This window comes from Anopheles merus, chromosome 2L (assembly GCF_017562075.2).
Source record: "Anopheles merus strain MAF chromosome 2L, AmerM5.1, whole genome shotgun sequence".
Taxonomy (NCBI): Eukaryota; Metazoa; Arthropoda; class Insecta; order Diptera; family Culicidae; genus Anopheles; species Anopheles merus.
Genome location: NC_054083.1, coordinates 23,112,441 through 23,131,527, shown reverse-complemented (window position 1 = coordinate 23,131,527; position 19,087 = coordinate 23,112,441). Strand labels below are relative to the sequence as shown.

Sequence of the window (19,087 nt, the reverse complement as noted above, 5' to 3'; positions counted from 1 at the left end):
AAAAGGAAAATCATCAAAATGATGTGTAATGACATATCTATTCAGCAACCAACAACATTGGCCGGAAACTACAATATATCATTTACTAATAAATAACCCAACTAAAACAGATCTAACCGGTGAGGTACTTCTGAAATATGAAAACAAAAATAAGAAAAAACTGTAATTATATGATGTTGTTCGACATATTATTCCAACTCTGCTTAGTAATCACTTAAACTTGCTCCAAACCAATCTTAGGGAGATGTTCCTCGAACACAGTGACTAACGATGTAAAATTGTATCTTATAGTTTTTTTTTTCGTGGTAATATTAAGACTATTACAATTCAATAATTTCGTAAGGTATTCGTAAGGTATAGCTCTGAGAATATTTTGTTGAAAACCCAATGTTTCATAAGTTCTATGAACTGCACTCTGCATCCAATAACAAATGCGGGGAAACCTATCGTATGATCGTCAGAGGCGGATTAAGCAACTACAAATACATCTTCTCGCTTGACACTTCAGAAAGGCCTACATTTGTGTGACCGCTTAGGGCATCCAGTCGTGTTAATCCGCCTCTGACGATCGTTATGCAAACACGGGGAAATCCCACATAAATGAGTTCTCTTTAGAATACACATTCCACAGCAGCACATCACGCACCATTTTAGACAAAGTTCAATATCCTTTAATTAGACAACAGCGTACACATAACAAACAGACCATTACATAGTTGTGCGTAAAGAATCAGCTGAGCGCTGTAATGTTGTTTGCATACACACGCATGTAGAGCATCGTACCACATGTTTCCGCTTCTTACGGTTTCTCAGATCATCAACAACGCGATAAGTGATCAGCCCTACTCGCACAACACGCCACAATGGCATACACACACACACAAAATGGAAACGAACCATCGTCATCGCAACTTGCCTCCCATCTTAACGATCTTGCGCACCAACCAGTCAATTGAGCATTAATTGAACCCATTCCAAAAGCGTGCCTGACGGTGCTACCCCTTCTTCAATGAATCGGGGCATTTCACCGCATCATCGAATGTTTTTCACTGGAACCGCGTAGTGAAGTACCCTTCAGTGGGGAAAGTGCGACCGATTTGTGGCCATTTAATTGATTCATTAAATAGCGTCAATTTATTCGTCTACGCGGGCGCGCGCTCGCGCTATCATCTTGCGCATCTTCTATTCTGTACGCACGATGGCCATGATTCATCCCATTTCGTTCGAGTTTGTTTTGGGGGATTTACCACCGTGCGGGTGAGTGTGAAAGAAAAACATTGTCTCGACTGGGTAGGGAAGAGTTCTTAACGACGACACAGAGCCGTCGTAAGTAATCAACGCAAAGATGCTGATAATAATGAAGAGAGAGAGAGAGAGAGAGAGAGAGAGAGAGAGAGAGAGAGAGAGAGAGAGAGAGAGAGAGCGTCTCTTATCTAGCTAATGCGAGCGATGACGATCCAGCTCGGCGCATTAAACACGAAGCGCACACGACTAACACTAAAACTGCCCGATATTCGCTGGCTCGGTCGTGCCGGTATCAACATATCGATAATAGGAGGGACGTGCTTTTTTGCGAGAACGATGGTGTAATTTCAAACACCTGCCAAATGGTGTGTTAACCTTTATGGATCGTTATTCACACCCGCAACACTTGGTGAAGGTGTTACGCTCGCTGGTGTTCTTGCTCAGGTCATTGAATAGCACAATGGTGCGATATTTAGAGCAACGTTGAGTAGTTGAGCATGAAATGAAAATGAAATAATGAATCTTAAAATGCATAACCAATGCCATGCTTTCCCGCACTAAATGACCACTTGGCACGATTAGTGTTGATGCGTCCATTCACTACACGAGTGACTCTTCATTCAAGCCGAACCAATTCCGTTGGTTCTTCGTGCGTTCTTCCAATTCCTTCGCGATCGTCGCTTCTTGCTGTTGTGAGCTCGGCCGAACCGAAGCGACTGACCTTTCGCTCTTCCCTTCCCGAGGGTGGAAGCATCTCTCCTAATCGGCACCAACTGATGATCGCTAGCCCAAGTCTGAAACGAGGGTCGCGGTCACACGACTGCTCATTGTACGCTCGTAACTGGACCAAGCAGGACGTCCAGTATCAGTGGCTCTTCGTTTAGTGATCTTGTTGTTTTTTTGTGTGTGAATATTGTGCCATCACAGCCGCACCAGCTCGTGTCTGTGGTTTTGTGTATCTCCAGACAAAGATTAACAGTGACGGGATTAAAAGATAAGACACGAAGGAACCAGCTCCGAACGATCTTCACTTGGGAGATTGGCGCAAGCGAAGATTTGCGCGAAAATGCGGCAACGCATTTGGAATCGACCGCGATTGGTGCTGCTGGCACTGGCCGTCCTGATCGGTGGATGGTGCAATATGGTGGTTGTTGGTGTAAGTTCGATCGATCATGAATTGATACATTGCATGTATCCGCGTGTTTCTCGCGAATCGAGAATGTTGTGCGTGTTTCCAGAATGCTTATGCCCGTCTTATCAGGAATAAAGGAGGACTTACGCCATTGTCTATGCTGGGGATTTCATCGAGGGTTTGAGTGACGTGTTTTTACTCAGCGCCAGTGTGATTGTGGAGGATGTTTTCGTTCGCTGCGCTATCATGTTTTGTAAAACCCTGTGCACCTTACGGCTAGTATACGGCACAGGCTTCGTTCGATGCCAGATCAGCTGGCAAGAAATGGCACATCGCCCGCGGGAGATGAGATTTTAGCATTGACCTATTAATGTGCAATTTGTGATTCAAGATGTGCTCCTATATGCGGTTCGAAAGAGATGAGATCATCGTTTTGTCTTCTTATGATCATTTCTTAGAACATCGTTTGCAAATATTCTAATGAACGATCACACATGTTTGGAGTGGATAGCTGGACGCAGTGCTGATTATAATAAGATAAGGCAGGGGAAAACAGAAATTGCGATCAACAGTCACTCCAGTCCTCTCATGTACAAACGCGTACCAACACGACTCGTAATAACCTCGATCCCATTCCTTCCGGTACAAGATAGTGGCGAAGACAATGTCATCTCGTCGTAGGGACACACGTAGATGAAAGACGGGAAAGGAAGTTCTAACCACCAGCGCCACCCATGCTGATGGCCTTCCCAGTGTTTGTGCGTTATCAAGCGTTACGATGCCGTCGGAAGCCAGCAGTTCTGGAGCGAAATTCTGATGCGCAAAACTGTAGCTCTGATGTGTGATGCTTCTTCATCAAATGATTTGGAAGCTCCCGTTTGAAGTGCTGGAGTTGCACTCTACAGTTAATTCTGATGTTCTGGCATCAAGGTCTTTATCATGTTTTTTTAACTCTTGCGGAAAATAACTCTCAAAACAATGGTTTTAAAGTGCTCTTATTCAAGACCCGTAACGATCCCAACCAAACCCCAATGATCATGTTTACTGGTCATGTGCGCTCGATCTCCCTTACATCTGCCATTCCAGCTCAGCTCAATCGCCTCAGTAGTTCATTACAACCAATCAATCCCCGCGTTTGCGATCGTTTCAATTGATAAGCGATCGTTTGACGAACGTTAAATGCTCACTTCACATAAACAACAACCCCCCCCCCTCGAAACTCGCTTTAATGTGTGTTCTATCTCGCTCTTGCTCTCAATTCCACGAAATACACCCGCAGATTTACGACCCTAGAACGGCACCCCACAGCCGACATCACGTCCACATGATGCCGGAGATGCACGGCGCCTACAGCCAGGTCCATCATCATCGGGCACAGGACCCAACGCCCCAGCAGTACATCCAGACGGATCAGTACCAGTATGCACAGCCCCAAAGACAGCATCCCTCGCTGGTAGGCCCTCAACACCAGCAACAGCAGCAACAGCAGCAACATGGTCCTTCCGGGCCTCAGTACCAACCGGGAGTGCCACTCGCACCCTACCCAACCGAAACCCAACGCTCTCCGGCCTATGGACGATCGCAGGCCTACACCCAGCAACCCACTCCCGTCCCTCTGGCTCCTCGCTTTGGCTACGGCGAGGAGGATCGTCTGATCGGAGAAACGGCCCCCGCTGCCAAGCTGATCCGTCAACCGGTGCACACGCTGTTGAAGGACTTTAACGGGCTCGAATGTCCGGAGGGTAGAACGGGCCACTTTCCGTACGTGATGGACTGTCGCCAGTTTCTGAGCTGCTGGAAGGGACGGGGTTTCATTTTGAACTGTGCCCCCGGGACACTGTTCAATCCGAACACGCGGGAGTGTGATCATCCGTCGAAGGTGTCATGTCTCCCAGTGCCTTCGTTAAACAGCGTTAACGAACCGGCTAACCGTGCTCCGCCGAAACTGGCCTCCTATACCGATCAGAGACAACCCCAGCAGTTCCAGCAGCAACAACGACAACCTCAGTACCTGCAGCCTCAGCAATCGCAGCGCCAGCAGGAAGAACTGACCTGTCCGCCGGGAGTGATTGGATTGCGGCCCCATCCGACCGATTGCAGGAAGTTCCTGAACTGCAACAACGGGGCCCGGTTCGTGCAGGACTGTGGACCTGGAACTGCTTTCAATCCGCTCATCCTTACCTGCGATCATCTGCGCAATGTGGACTGTGACAAGTCGGAGAATGTCATCGTGGATTATGATCGTCCAACTAGCAGGCCTGTTGCATCCGGTCCCACCTCTCACTACTATCCCTCACACATCCCGGCCGGTTCACAGCCAGTGCCGGCAGTAGTCAACCCGCACCAACAGAGTCGTCCGACTATTCCCGCACCCCAGCAACAAACTCCACCAAGACAGCCTCCTGCCACGGGTGATCGTGCGCCAGCCCATCCCGATGTGGAGCAGATCGACCCGGATCATCAACCAACGGAATCCAACTTTGATGAAGACTACGGAGAACAGCCGGATGCCGACGGGGACGAGCCCGTCTACGATGGGTTTGATTTACGCTCTAACTTTGGAGCACCGGAGCAAGTGGATCGTCGCCGGCCGAAAGCATCTCGAACGCAAGCAACAACAACTGCAAAGCCGTACCCGGTGTACATCCGGCCACCAAGCAGACAGCCCGAGTCGCTGCACCGTGACCCGGATGTGGTCCAAAGTGTTCAGCGACCGGTGTACGTTGCTTTGCCACTGGAGCAAACGACCCCTGTCCCCACCAGTACCACCAGTCGTCCGCTGAGAACGCCGTTCCCTACCGTACGCAAGGAGGACATCGAAATTCAGCAGCATCTGGATGCGCTCAAGCTAATGCTAACGCCGTACATGAAGGAGCACAAGGACACGGTCGCACTGAACACAACGAAGCTGAGCACGATGATGACGACCACGACGACCACGACAGAGCCACCGCCGATCGTGCAAGTGATTGGACTTCCGGCGCCTACGCCACGCAACAGCTACAAGCCATCCTCAGCTGCCGCTCCTTACGTGCTGCCGCGTGCGAGCGAAGTGAATGACTTTTTCTACGGCGCGTCTGAGCCGGTTCCGCTTGCTTCGTGGCCATTGCCACCACCGTACATTACCGAGCCGGTGGAAGGACCCGCCAAGAAGGAGCCTGAATCCGTCGTTTACCCGATCTACCGTAGGACGACACCGACGACGACTACTACGACAACCACCACAACCACAGCAAGTCCGCCTCCTGCGCCGGCTGTACGCAGTCGGTTCGGTGACAATCGTCCCAGCTGGCGCCCGCTGATCGTACCGCATGCAACGACCACGAAAACGCCGACCACTACGCCACCCGCAGCAACCACCTCGACGACACCGCGAGACCCGTGCTACGGCAAGTTCAACTGCGGCAACGGCGTTTGCATTGACGAGGCGGAAGTTTGCGACGGGCGCGATGGGTGCGGCAATCGGGCCGACGAGCAGGTGTGTGAGCACATCGGGTACGAGCTGAAGCTATCCAAGAAGGCGCAGGGTAGTGTGGAGGTGCGTGTGTACGATCGCTGGGGTTACGTGTGTGACGATGGGTTTACGCTCGAGGCGGGCAACGTAGTGTGCCGTGAGCTTGGCTTTGCGGGTGGTGCAATCGAGATCAAATCGCACTCGTACTTCCCACCGAACGGAACCGATCCGGACGAGCCGGAGCAGCAGTACGGTCCGTTCTTCATGATGGATGCCGTGCGGTGCCAGGGCAATGAAAGCTCCCTGCGCGAATGTAGCTTCAACGGTTGGGGTGTGAGTGATTGCAACCGCGAGGAGGTGGTAGGTGTCGTTTGCCGTACACCTGTCATGTCCTGCCCGCAAGACTACTGGCTCTGTCACGCCTCGGAAGAGTGCATCCCGGTGCAGTTCCTGTGCGACAATGTGCGCGACTGTGCGGACGGGTCGGACGAGTCGCCGGACCATTGCAAGGCGCCACTGGCCGTCCGGCTCGTTGCGGGCCCCACCGATCGGGAGGGACGCGTGGAAATCAACTACCACGGCACGTGGGGCACGGTGTGTGACGATGATTTCGGTGTGCGCGAGGCACGCGTCATCTGCCGGCAGCTGGGCTTTAACGGGACGGCCGAGGTGCGCAAGAGCGTGTACCCGCCGGGTGTGGGGCAGATCTGGCTCGATCAGGTCGCGTGCAACGGTACGGAACCATCGATCGAGGACTGTGTGCACTGGCACTGGGGCGAGCATAACTGTGGCCACACAGAGGACGTCGGTGTGCGGTGCGGCGTGTACGTACCGACGAAGGCACGGGCTGCCCGGCTGCGGGCGACCCGCCCCAATCCACGGTTCGATTTTGTGGAACGATCGCGCAAAATCCATCCCGACACGTGCGGGCGCGTACTGATCGATCCGACGCTGCGCAAACCGACGTACGGGGCGCGGGTGGTGCATGGTTCCGAGACGGTGTACGGCCATCATCCGTGGCAGGCGTCGCTGCGCGTGAAGACGATGCACTGGTGTGGGGCGGTGCTGATTACGCGCTACCACGTGCTGACGGCCGCACACTGTCTGATCGGCTATCCGAAGAGCACGTACCGGGTGAGGATCGGCGACTATCATACGGCGGCGTACGACAACGCGGAGCTGGACATCTTCATCGAGAACACGTACATTCACGAGCAGTTCCGGGAGGGCCACCACATGAGCAACGACATTGCGGTGGTGGTGCTGAAGACGCCCGTCCGGTTCAATGACTATGTGCAGCCGATCTGTTTGCCGGCACGCGACGCACCGTACCTGCCGGGACAGAACTGTACCATCTCGGGCTGGGGAGCGACCGAGGCCGGTTCGAAGGGTAAGATTGAAGCTAGAGGGGGATTTATTTGTGAAAGTAGATGTTACGGATGTTTTCTTCCTTAAATTGTAGACTCATCGTACGACTTGCGAGCGGGAACGGTTCCCCTACTGCCGGACAGCGTATGCCGAAGGCCGGAAGTGTACGGTGACTCGCTGATCGATGGCATGTTCTGTGCTGGAACGCTCGAGCCAGGTGTCGATTCGTGCGATGGTGATTCCGGTGGACCGTTGGTGTGTCCCAATAGTGAAGGTAGCCGTCCTGTGCATTAGACGCGTGAGTGAGCATCCTCTTCTAACTGTATTCTGTATTCTTCTACAGGACTACACACACTGACCGGCATTGTGTCGTGGGGCAAGCACTGTGGCTATGCGAATAAACCGGGCGTCTACCTGAAGGTGGCACACTACCGGGATTGGATTGAGCAGAAGCTGAATCAATCACTTCATCAGCACGGTGTTTGAGCGTTATTTTGTAGTTACAAGGTAAGGCTCTGTTTCTTCAAACTTATCTTCCTTTTTTCTCAAACAAAACGATCAATTTTTACAGAAATAACGCTACGCTAACGCAGAAATAGTTGTAACAGTAATGACAGCAACAGGAACAAAGTGACCCCCTCATTCCAACACCCGGACCCGCGTCCGATGACGACGATATGTACCTTAAACGCCGCTTTTTGTTTTAGCTCGATTGCATTTTCACCGACCAAATTCTCTTACCTAGCTTTTAGTGATATTATTGCTCCTTTACTTGTTGTTTAGTAATAGTGAGGCTAGTTTAAATTCTTATGTATACAACATTTTAAACAAATTGCTACCCTGCACTACTGCCTAACTTTATTGTCCGAACGAACGGTTCGCTTACGCTTTCGTGCTCGGTGGATGCTGATTGTTGGGACCGAGGCGGCCAGATAGTGCGCCCAGCTTTGCCGCAAACGTGCTGCGTATGTGCTGATAAGGATGAGTCAGCTCGGATGGGACGGCGGGAATGCCCACGGTGCGACGCACCCGGGGCGATAAGAGCAGCAAGTTTTGCCCTAATCCGTACGCACTCGAGGTAACCCAGTAGAGGCAAAGACACTGTTGGAAAGGAAAGGGAAAGAAAGGTGTAAAATTCACGTCGCGAAATGGCACTGAATGAAGAACGCCTCTTACCGATGGAACGGATGCAGCGATCGGTACCATTAGGATGCTTAACCCTCGGAAGAGGTTAGTGAAGATGGTTTGTAGCTTGGAGGGCAGCTTCGTCCGGGATGCGGCTTGAATCTGGTCGAAGTGGAAGCATAATGTATGCTTTAGAGATATTCCGGTGCTTTCATTTGTTGCTACCTTTTACCTCAATAATGCTCAAATTGATGACGCCCAGCGCAACGGGGAAAATCAGCGAATGGTCCAGCTCGGTAAGGTTCGGTATCCATCCAAAGCCGCCCAGCGTAAGCTCGGTGTACGCGATCTGTGCCTCGATGGCGGTCGGATCGGGCAGCATCGAGACGAGATTGCGTATCGCGACCGACTGCACAATCCACAGCGGAATCTGACCCCACAGCAGCACCATCGTTTTAGCCGGATGACAGTTTTCCCTCACTATTAGATTGTTCCACTGCTTCTTTAGCTGAAAGTATCAATTCGAAGTTAGTAAAAGCGTCCGAATGTCCACCAGATTTACCCTGCTTACCGAGTGATTGTACATGATGCGGGCTTCCTTTTCCGTCCAGTTGAACTTTTTCATCGCGTACGCCGTTTCGGCCTTTAGCTCTTTGATCAGTTCCGGCATTTCGAGCGAGATTTGCTCGAGCCGGGCCAGTATTTTGTTCTGGTACACGGCCAGCGGTAGGGTGACAAGCGTACGGAGACCCACGGTCGTGAGGATGACCGTCGCCCACCAGGGCAGTCCGGTGAGGTCGTGCAAATTGATCATTCCCTGCTGGACGTACGCAACCGGGGTACTCTGGGAGAGAGTCTGCCAGAAGCCGGCGACGGTGGCCTCGTAGGAAAAGTGTCGCTGGCTGACGATCTGTAAGTGGCCGGGTGTGATGGTGCTGCGTCCCACCACCGTTCGGTGTGGATGGCGCGCAAAGGCGCTCGTGTGGCCAATCGTTCTAATGGTACGTAAGTAGCTCATCGTTGCGCTACTGCTTATAACGAAAAACGAAGGGGAATGAGCGATGCCAGGAATGATGGGGTGGTCGATAAACGGAGGGAAACTTTAGAACAGCTGATGTTTGTTGATGTGTACAAAGTGTACGAAGAGAAAGTGAGTGATTAGAGTTAGAACTGATTTGCTTGCAGCTTTCGCGCATGATGCCCAAGACAGGCCAGAATGCCGATGACGCTGATAAAGATGCCAATAACCAGCGCGGATGCATCGCCGAAATCCATTCCGGAGGCCGCTGCCTGGTCTACGCTTAGCACCAGGACAATTAACAACAGGGAGGTAAGCTGACGAATCATGATCACTTTTACGGAAAGAAACACGCGAACACACTGGCGTGGAGATGGTGGAGGACTGGCTTTTACAAAGACTCGACAACTTGTTAACAGCTAAAGCGAGGACGAGGCGTTTTTGTGTGGACGATGCATCAAAAAAAAACAGCAATTCAGCAGGATGATCTCGAAACTCACCGTGTTTTGATAAGTGACTGTCAACGTGTGGAGAAGGTTTTTGCTTGGTTTTGCGTATTACAGCAAAAAGGTAGCTTTAAAGAGTTTCTTTAAACGCTTAGCGAATAATGTCCATCATTAAAACTTACAGCATTAATAGCAGATGAAGAGTAAAACGAATAAAATCGGGTGATATAAAATCATGTGTTTTGATTTACATTGCAGCCCGGTGAAAATGCGTCCACAATCGCTCTATGCTTTTGACAGCGCGCTGTCAAACCGGGCAGCCCCCCGCCTGACAGCTGTCGTTCGGGCGTTCTGTTGTTTTGGAAATCCGCAACAAAAAAAAAATCAAACACCTAGGCGTATCGAAAGCAAAGAGCAAAAGGAACCGAGTTTCGCTGTTTGGCTTGTGGAGCTGTTTGCCCGCCTTGATTTGGAGCACCAATTCCCCATCGAAGTCCCAGCTGAGCGCGTGTGCGTGTGTGTGTTGTGCGACGTTCGATCAACTACCTCAGGCAGCTTGGCAGAATGGCAAAGAAAGCGTTCCAGCACCAGGCAGGCACGGCCATGGAGTGTTTAAGCGTAAGTTCCCACAAGTTCCCTGGGCCCTTTCCTGATGACTAATCTGTGTAGATGATGGGCACCTTCACTTACGGCATCGTACCCTCGGGGCAAACGCACATGCGACAGCGATAACCCAAACCCACCTGATGATGGATGGAAAGGGGGGTGTCCCATTGAGGTAGGGCGCTGTTCCGATTGACCTTCTCCATGGTTCGATCGGGACAGTGTCAATTGCAGTGTAAACAATGTTCGTTCCAACGCCTCCCAAATGGCCGTGAAATCGTATTGGTGTGTGAACCCTACACCTTTTTCGTTTCGCAAACGTCGAACATTAGCACAGTTCTGCTAACAATTCAGCAAACATAATGAAATCAATCGTTTTTTCCATCCCTTTTCCTTTATCTCTCGCTCACTTTTTCAGATTCCCATAACGTTACACAAAGAGAAGGACATTGACGAGGAGGGACGGGAGGTGCTAAAGTGTGGGTTCAAAATCGGCGGAGGAATTGATCAAGATTTCCGCAAAAGCCCCCAGGGTTACACCGATTATGTGAGTATGGAGTTTAAGCAAAACCGAGGCAAATCGGTGTAATAATGCCTGCCCAACGGTAATCCCTAGGGTATCTATGTAACGGAAGTACACGAAGGTAGCCCAGCGGCGAAATCGGGACTCCGGATGCATGACAAAATTTTGCAGTGCAACGGGTACGATTTCACCATGGTTACGCACAAGAAGGCGGTTAGCTACATACGGAAAAACCCCGTCCTAAACCTGCTGGTCGCAAGGAAGGGCGTTACTTCGACCTAAGCCTACCGCGTCCATCAAGCAAAACGCTAGCGAACGCGTCCACAAAAGCACAAACTTCTCACTCTCTACCCACATACACACACCGTACACCGTGCGTTATCTGCATGCGAATGGCGGATAGGAAACGAAAACAAAGAGCGAGAAATACTCCCTGCTGTCCCCTGGCGGAAACAGGCGAAACCCACAGGAAACATTCCATCAGTAAGTAGTAACCCTTCATAGAGAAACTCAGCAGTCGGGGACATCAAACCATGTCCCTTTGGTTCTCACATTACTACAAAGCATTCCATGGCAAACAGTCTTTGCTAAGAGAAGAAGAGCTGTATCGTTATCAAGTTGTTTCATAGCAGTAGCTCATCTTTGGTCTAACTACGACATCCTCTCGACACACAGTCTTATTCTACTTAGCGTACTACTACTACTACCACTGAACGTAACATAACATTTTCCGACGGCGCACGGCAGCTCGATTTTACACGCATTTTTTGCAAAACAGCAGTGGTACGGAACAAAAAGGAAATCGTTTTTTATTGCATATTTCTATTGATTATTTGTAAGCAAAGTGTTTCTAGGTATAATGATGATATGAACGTGTTAGAGAGTGGTAAACGCCGCTTTCCCGGATGCCCGGAGCAGGCGCCCACACTTTCCAGGGGTCAAACTGCCGCGCATTGGTACTCGTTGCTTATTAGGAGATTCTCCTCTTTTTGTGAGATTTTAGTGCATTTTTAGAGGTCAAAAGAGAATGAGCATGTGTTATGGTTAAATTAAAAGAAAAGTAAAAAACGATTCAAAACACAACAATAGGGAACACATTACAGCGTGACGAGCTCTGCACGACAACAAAGCGGAGTGGAAAAGTGTGCTGTGTGAAAGAAGCGTGAAATTGAAGGGAAAATTTAATAGAACGTCGTTGAGTATGTGGTGGTGGTTGAGTGAAATTAAAGTTGTTCTTTTCTTTCATCCAACGGCAATCCAACACAACAAGGGCAGATAGACAGAGAGATACACGTACACTGTAGCGACACCTTCGTACGGGATGTGTTCTCGTAGTTTTAAATATGCCGGGTCATCACTTTCATATTTTAGCTATTAAAAATGTATGCCAAAGTAAGATTAAACCTATGTAAAATTGCACAAACCGTTCCCACGGTGTTATAAATATGTGAAAGAAAGTAGAAATGAAACTAGCACACATCTTTTGAGTTGTTTTGAGTACACATATTTCCTCTATGTTATATGCTTTATTAATCCATTAATTTATTTCCTCAAAGCCAAATTCCTCGTCCACAGACGGACAAGAGAGACAGAAGAGAAGGTTGATTTATGTAGATTACCGTACAGCTGTGTACACACAGTTGCACAACAGTGGCGGGGATTTTGCATTACATTTGCTGCTCAATCGTAAGAGACTATGAGCATCACGCGCACTGCCGCGTTTGACGACTGAATAATAGAGTTCACACAGCGAATTCATGTAGTACGCGTACTATGTCATTATAAGAAAAGGGCAAACATACATACAACATACATACTTACACAAGCACCACATATGCACACACATTTTTACTGTGCACGGCGCGGCTAATTGCGGGGAAAATTGGCTAATTTGCGTTTGCATTTAGGTAGACAAAGTTGACGCCCTGTCAGCTTAGCAAAGCATTTAAGAAAAAAAAAGAAAACTTCAACACATAAAACACACTCAAAATATTCCTTTTCCATTGTAGGATTTTCTTTTTCAAGGGGTTTTTTTTTAACATCCAAAAAAGCAAGGAAAATATTGCTTCACTCGGGGCACCACCAGGAGGGCACGCGTGTCGTTAAAAAGGAAGAAGCACACTTTATAGCTGTTTTCTCCGGTATAAGCGACGTGCTATTTTAAATGTACACATCAAGGATCGCAACAGTGCTTTGAAGAGTATGTGTGAAGACTGTGTGTTATTAAAATAATCCTCCCATTATTCTGCGTTTGCCTTCTGTAAAACGATTCAAAAGATCGGTACGTCGTGAATCGAGTTGTGATACACACCATATCACACACACTTCACTTCACAAAATAGCACATTTATCTTCTCTCCTTCTCTTTGCTAACAGTTTCTCTTCCTCATAGAACAATCGGCGGTTGTTCGTAGCTTATCGCTCGTTTAAGTTACTCATCTTCGAAGCATCGATTTTTCTTCGCTTTTGCTGTTGTTGCCGACTTTACTTGCTCACAATGTATATGTGCTTGCTCTTGATTCTTTTAAAACACAAAAACTACAACATAAAACAAACAAGAAAAAACCAAAAACAAATTTCAAACCATTATTATTTAAACGAGCCGGTCTCATGGTACAGTCGTCAACTTGTACGACTTAACAACATGCCCGTCATGGGTTCAAACCCTAAATAGACCGTGCCGCCATACGTAGGACTGACTATCCTGCTATGGGGGGAAATCAATAAGTCACTGAAAGCCAACCCCACAAGTGGGTTGGCAGGCCTTGACCGGCATCGGTTGTTGAGCCAAATAAGAAGAAGAAGAATTATTTAAATTAAATTTGCTTCCAATTACTTACGATCTGCGTCCGACCGAGAAGGTGGTGGGCGAGTGGTCGATTGATATATTAATTTAAACAGTACGTTTTATCACTTCTCTACAGTACTTTCGTTTTTTGTTTGTTTGTTTGTTTTTTTTTATGGTGCGGTTACGTTTTATATTGAGCGCTTAGTTTGTGTTGTTTACCACCATTTTGTTTCAAATCAGGCCGCTGCCACGGTTTTTTGGTTGCCACTGTCGGTTGGGCGGCGTTGGCTTGGCTTTAAGTCACCATTAAGCATTAGATTTTTTCTGTTTTGATCATTTTGATGTTATACGTTAACGTTACGTTTGTTTGTTTGTTTGTTTGTTGTTTTCTTCGCTTCATTACTCGTAACTCCCTTTTTTAGTATCACAGATGGTGTTGATTTCAATCTTGCTTTTGTTTTTGTAAGTTTGTTTTTCACTTGTTTCGTTTGTTTTCTCGTCCTTCCCCGCGTTACGATGAATTTTATTTTGCGCGCTTGGTTTACATCTTTTTGCTATTTGCTTTAAGATTTTTGTTTTACTGTTGTTTTCACATTCTTTTACGCCGCGTAGCATCACTTTTTTGCTTTTATCTACAATCTGTTTTGCAATTCTTTTGCTTTTTATTTTCCTTCGCATTTATTGAGCTTTCCACCTAGGAGTTTTAGAACCCACAAGCAGTACGATAAGGGATTTTCGTGCGCTAATTAATACTTTGGCTGTTGGTTTATCGCAGAAAATGTATTACATTTTGCTACATGTCTCTTTCTGTATCTCTTTTTCTCCTTTGCCTGGATCTATCTCAGACACATTTCAAAATATTCTACACATTTTTATAGACTCTTCTGCCCTTTCGGTTGGTTTTCGTACGATCACAAAACGATCCACTGAAACTGTTCCTTTCATTTGCTCTCTGCTTTTCAAGTACAGTTATTATTCTTGCTTGCTCCTTGCTGGAATGTACGGTTTCTCTGGCACAGTTCTGCGTCACACGCGACACGCGTCATCTTTCTTTCAGCTCCACCGCAATTGGCTGTAACTTTCCAATTCTATATGTGTGTTTAAGCATGCCATCTCTTATCGCACTTTTCCGTGCAGTTGTTTCTTTGGCAGCATTTTTCACTCGTGTGGAGTTTTCTTGTTGTTAGTTAAGTTGATTTCGTTGCTTTCTTCTACACACTCGTTCTGAAAGATTTATCGAGTGTTTTGTTCTTTTGTTCTGTTTGTTTTCTAATTTCCTTAATTCACACTATCAAGATCTCACAATGCATATATTTTGTTGTGTTTGTTTGCTTTCTGTTTTGCTTCCTGCTTTGTGCACACACTATCTTTAATACATCCTTGGAATAAAATGAAAAAATCTTCTCGTTTTTTTATCGTTTCTGCTTTAAAACGGGTAGAACTCTTCACCTAGCAATGGTTTGAAAGAAATATGGTAAGCATCGTATTTCGATCCATCCGTTGGTTTGTAGTTGTATTTTGTATGCCTTCTATCAAGTTACACACTCTACCACACTACCACTTTTCCACCTTCTGCCTCAAGTGTTCGATGTTAGTCTGTTAGCTGGAACACCTTTTCCCTTTTGTTTTGAGTTGTTTCAAGTTGTTTTCGTTTGCTAATCTCACTTGTTACTTGTATGTTTTTATTCTTCTTTTTCTTCTTCTTCATGTGGTGCTTAAGGCTTACGCACATTCATTGCGTGGAGTTGTTTTATTTTATGTTGTGTTACCTCATTTCACTATATTTATTGTAGTAATTGTTTGGTGTCTTCATTACTATTGTTTTTTTTTTATTTCATTTGCTCCTCCTCCTTTTACTGTAGTAGTTCTTTGTTTTTTCTCGTACAGAACGATTTTTAATAAATATATCTCATCTTTTGAAATTTATCTCTAATGTTGTGATGTTGGAATAATAGGGCAACAGAAATAATTCCATTGTTGTGTGTGAATAAAAACCCGTTGGGCCCATATTTCGTACCAAATCAATGACGCGGTGTTATCAGTTTTACAATGCCACACACACATACATAGACAACCAACATGTTTCAAAATATATACGCTTACGCTTAATAGAAAATAATGTATCCGTCCGTTCTTTTGCAAATGTTTGCGTTTTTTGCTATTTTCCTTTCACTGTTTAAACCAAAACCTTCCTACTAAATTGTGTTTCTATGAAATTCACCCCCCGCTCCCTCCTGCCTGATCGTAAGAACTAATCCAACCATTATTATGCCTAGAGTACGGCTGTTATGCTTGCCTACTTTTGGTCGTTCGCCAGGAGCATTTATTATCCGTCTCGTTTGAGGTGTTGTGGTTATTTCGTTTTTTTACGAGCAAGCTTTCCGCCGCCTTTTATGGGATGGCGCTGGCTGACTTTGCAGTTAAGTTGTTTGGTTTCTTCAACAGCAATTGCTTGTAATTTTTGTGTTTATTTTGCTGCAATCTTTATGCGTCCTTGTTTTTCCACTCGCCTTTCCTTGGTCATATTGTGTTAGCTGTTACCTAGCATACTTACTTACTTATCCGGCACTACAACCGCTTTGCGGTCTTGGCCTGCCTCAGGAGTGTCCGAAACCGCTCACGGTCTCGCGCCTTCGTCTGCCAGTCCGTTATCCCGGCCTTAATGGCGGACGCCTCCACGCCATCTTGCCACCTCAATTTGGGCCTACCACGCCTCCTCTGTCCTTGTGGACGGCCTAAAAAGACTTTACGGGCTGGGTCGTCCGTTTCCATGCGTATAACATGGCCAGCCCACCGGAGCCTGGCGAGCTTTATACGCTGTACGACAGTGAGGTCGCCGTACATCTCGTATAGCTCGTCATTATAGCGGCTCCTCCATTGTCCTTCCACACATACGGGGCCAAGTATCCTTCTGAGCATCTTCCTCTCGAACGCGGCTAAGAGGGTTTCGTCAGATTTGGACAGTGTCCATGTCTCAGAGGCGTATGTGAGTACTGGTACTATATAGGTACTATATAGTCCCAGCTTCGTCCGTCGCGACAGGTTCTTTGAGGTAAACTGCTTTTTCAGGCTGTAGAATGACCGGTTGGCAGCCAGCATCCTTGCGCGCAACTCAGCTTCCATGCTGTTGTCGTTGCTGACCTTTGACCCAAGATAGGTGAATTGTGGGACGACTTCAAAAGTGCGTTCACCTATCTGTACGTCACACCTACGTAGATTCGGATTATTTATTGGTAGGTCCGCTGATGTTGCCACCATCAGTTTGGTCTTTGCCTCGTTTATCTGCAATCCGAGGCTCTCTGCCGCCTGCTCAATCCCTTGGTAGGCTTCTGCTACATAGGAGAGCCGCAGACCAATGATGTCTATATCATCAGCGTATGCCAGGATCTGGGTTGACTTATAGAAGATGGTTCCCGTAGTCTCCACCCTCGAGTCGCGGATGGCCCTCTCTAGCGCCAAGTTGAATAGGAGACAGGCAAGCCCGTCCCCCTGGCGCAGACCTTTGGTGGTAGCAAAAGGTCCTGAGAGTTTTCCATCCACCCTCACCTGGCATGTGACGTTGGTCATAGTCATTCTAACTAGCCTTATCAGTTTGGCCGGGATTCCAAATGAGCTCATAGCGTCGTACAGTTTTACCCTGGCTATGCTATCGTATGCGGCTTTGAAGTCTATGAAGAGATGGTATGTGTCGTTTTTGTATTCAGCCATCTTCTCCAAGATCTGCCGCATGGTGAAGATCTGATCAGTGGTTGATTTTCCGTTTCGGAATCCTCTTTGATAGTTTCCTACTGTCTCTTCGACGTGCGGGACAAGGCGATCCTGAAGGATCAGGGAGAATATTTTATAGGCGGTATTCAACACCGTAATACCCCTGTAGTTGTTGCAGTCCAACCTGTCTCCCTTCTTGTATACGGGGTAGATGATGCCGAGATTCCAATCACAAGGCATCGATTCGCTATCCCACACCTCAGTAACAATTTGATGAATCTCGTTTTCTAGTCGTGCACCTCCATTCTTGACCAGTTCAGCTGCAATTCCGTCGGTTCCGGGTGCCTTGTTATTTTTCAGCCGACGGATAGCCTTTCGTGTTTCTTCTATGCTAGGTGGCAGTAGCATGACACTATCTGCTAGTGGCGCTTCTAGCTGTTCGTTTAACTGGTCGTTGAGTAATTCATCAAAGTACTGAGCCCACCGCGAGAGGACCTCTGGCTGGTTACTAACCAGATCTCCATCCTTGTTGCGACAGCAGGTTACCTTAGGTACCACGTTGTTTCGGTGACCTGCTATCGCTTGGTAAAACTTTCGTGTCGGTCCGTACGCCTCTCTGGTTTGCTCGAGTTCCCGCATGTTTTGCTCTTCCAAGGCATGCTTCTTAGAGCGGTGAACTCGTTTCTCTTCGCGTCTGAGCCGTGAATATTCCTCTGCGCATGCCCGCGTTCTATGCCGTTGCTGCATTGCTCGGTATGCAGTATTCTTACGTTCGGTCACTTGTCTGCATTCATCGTCGAACCAGCCAGATTTGGTGTTGCCACGACGTGGTGGGAGTATATTTCTTGCACAGTTTATTATTTTTGTTTTTAGAGCGTTCCACCTCTCGCTCGTAGTTTCATATCTGTTTTCAGGTAGTAGAGACTCGTCTAAAGCGGCTTTGAATTCCTGTTGGACAGTAATGTCCCTTAGAGAGTCCGTGTTGAGCCGAGGCTGCGTGTTTTCTCCGCCCCCATTGGTGCGGGGGCGGGCGATTCTACAACGTATCACTAAGCCAACCAAGTAGTGATCGGAATCGATATTGGCTCCTCGATAAGTTCTGACGTTTAACAGGCTCGACTGTCGTCGGCGGCTTATTAACACGTGGTCGATCTGGTTGAAGGATTCGCCATCCGGGTGCGCCCACGTCATTTTGTGGATGTCCCTCCGCGCAAATTTGGTACTTCCTACAACCAGATTGTTCGCTGCGGCGAACTGGACCAATCTACTACCATTATCGTTACTGTGCTCATGCAGACTGTGACAGCCAGTGTATTGGCGGTACATTGGCTCCCTACCGACTTTTGCGTTGAAGTCCCCCAGGATGATTTTGAGGTCATGCCTGGGGCACGCATCTATAGTTCTAGCGAGGCGGCCGTAAAAAAGGTCCTTCTCCTCTTCCTCTTTATCTTCGGTAGGGGCGTGAACGTTTATGAGGCTTATATTAAAAAATTTGCCTCGCATGCGCAGGGTGCATAGCCTATCGTTTATAGCCTTGAAATCTATGATTACGGATTTCAGCCGGGGACCTACGGCGAAACCCGTTCCGAGCACGTGGTGGAAGGTTACCTAGCATAAAACCTTCTTTTCTCGTGCTATATATATATTTTTATCTTCATTTCTCGTCTTTTTTGTTGT

At 47.8% G+C, this 19,087-nt stretch overlaps 3 protein-coding genes across 4 annotated transcripts; 2 read left to right on the top strand and 1 right to left on the bottom strand.

Annotated features, from left to right (window-relative positions):
* Positions 1–2,052: 2,052 nt before the first annotated feature.
* On the top strand, positions 2,053–7,706 carry LOC121592667. Its single transcript, XM_041914309.1, has 4 exons — positions 2,053–2,401; positions 3,657–7,221; positions 7,294–7,473; positions 7,543–7,706. The coding sequence occupies exons 1-4, from the start codon at positions 2,312–2,314 to the stop codon at positions 7,683–7,685; spliced, it is 3,978 nt and encodes a 1,325-aa protein (XP_041770243.1). The 5' UTR covers positions 2,053–2,311; the 3' UTR covers positions 7,686–7,706.
* On the bottom strand, positions 7,680–10,060 carry LOC121592669 (cytochrome c oxidase assembly protein COX18, mitochondrial). Of its 2 annotated transcripts, none has more exons than XM_041914312.1 (5): positions 9,971–10,060; positions 8,896–9,352; positions 8,557–8,832; positions 8,376–8,486; positions 7,680–8,300 (listed from the first exon to the last, which is right to left on the bottom strand). In XM_041914312.1, exons 1-5 carry the CDS (start codon positions 9,973–9,975, stop codon positions 8,082–8,084), a joined length of 1,068 nt encoding a protein of 355 aa, XP_041770246.1. In that variant the 5' UTR covers positions 9,976–10,060; the 3' UTR covers positions 7,680–8,081. The 2 variants fall into 2 exon arrangements, with proteins under 2 accessions (XP_041770246.1, XP_041770247.1); XM_041914313.1 differs by lacking the exon at positions 9,971–10,060 and adding an exon at positions 9,843–9,964.
* Positions 10,061–10,160: 100 nt separating this feature from the next.
* On the top strand, positions 10,161–12,124 carry LOC121592672 (tax1-binding protein 3 homolog). Its single transcript, XM_041914318.1, has 3 exons — positions 10,161–10,406; positions 10,810–10,938; positions 11,008–12,124. Exons 1-3 carry the CDS (start codon positions 10,353–10,355, stop codon positions 11,194–11,196), a joined length of 372 nt encoding a protein of 123 aa, XP_041770252.1. The 5' UTR covers positions 10,161–10,352; the 3' UTR covers positions 11,197–12,124.
* The last annotated feature ends 6,963 nt before the right edge of the window (positions 12,125–19,087 follow it).

Coding starts and splice junctions, on each gene's coding strand:
- LOC121592667 (XM_041914309.1), top strand. CDS start 2,312: ATGCGGCAACGCATTTGGAATCGACCGCGATTGGTGCTGCTGGCACTG. Junction 2,402..3,656: donor GCAATATGGTGGTTGTTGGT/GTAAGTTCGATC, acceptor ATACACCCGCAG/ATTTACGACCCTAGAACGGC. Junction 7,222..7,293: donor GACCGAGGCCGGTTCGAAGG/GTAAGATTGAAG, acceptor CTTAAATTGTAG/ACTCATCGTACGACTTGCGA.
- LOC121592669 (XM_041914312.1), bottom strand. Junction 8,833..8,895: donor GCATCATGTACAATCACTCG/GTAAGCAGGGTA, acceptor TGATACTTTCAG/CTAAAGAAGCAGTGGAACAA. Junction 8,301..8,375: donor TCGCTGCATCCGTTCCATCG/GTAAGAGGCGTT, acceptor CCTTTCCAACAG/TGTCTTTGCCTCTACTGGGT.
- LOC121592672 (XM_041914318.1), top strand. CDS start 10,353: ATGGCAAAGAAAGCGTTCCAGCACCAGGCAGGCACGGCCATGGAGTGT. Junction 10,407..10,809: donor CGGCCATGGAGTGTTTAAGC/GTAAGTTCCCAC, acceptor TCACTTTTTCAG/ATTCCCATAACGTTACACAA. Junction 10,939..11,007: donor CCCAGGGTTACACCGATTAT/GTGAGTATGGAG, acceptor GGTAATCCCTAG/GGTATCTATGTAACGGAAGT.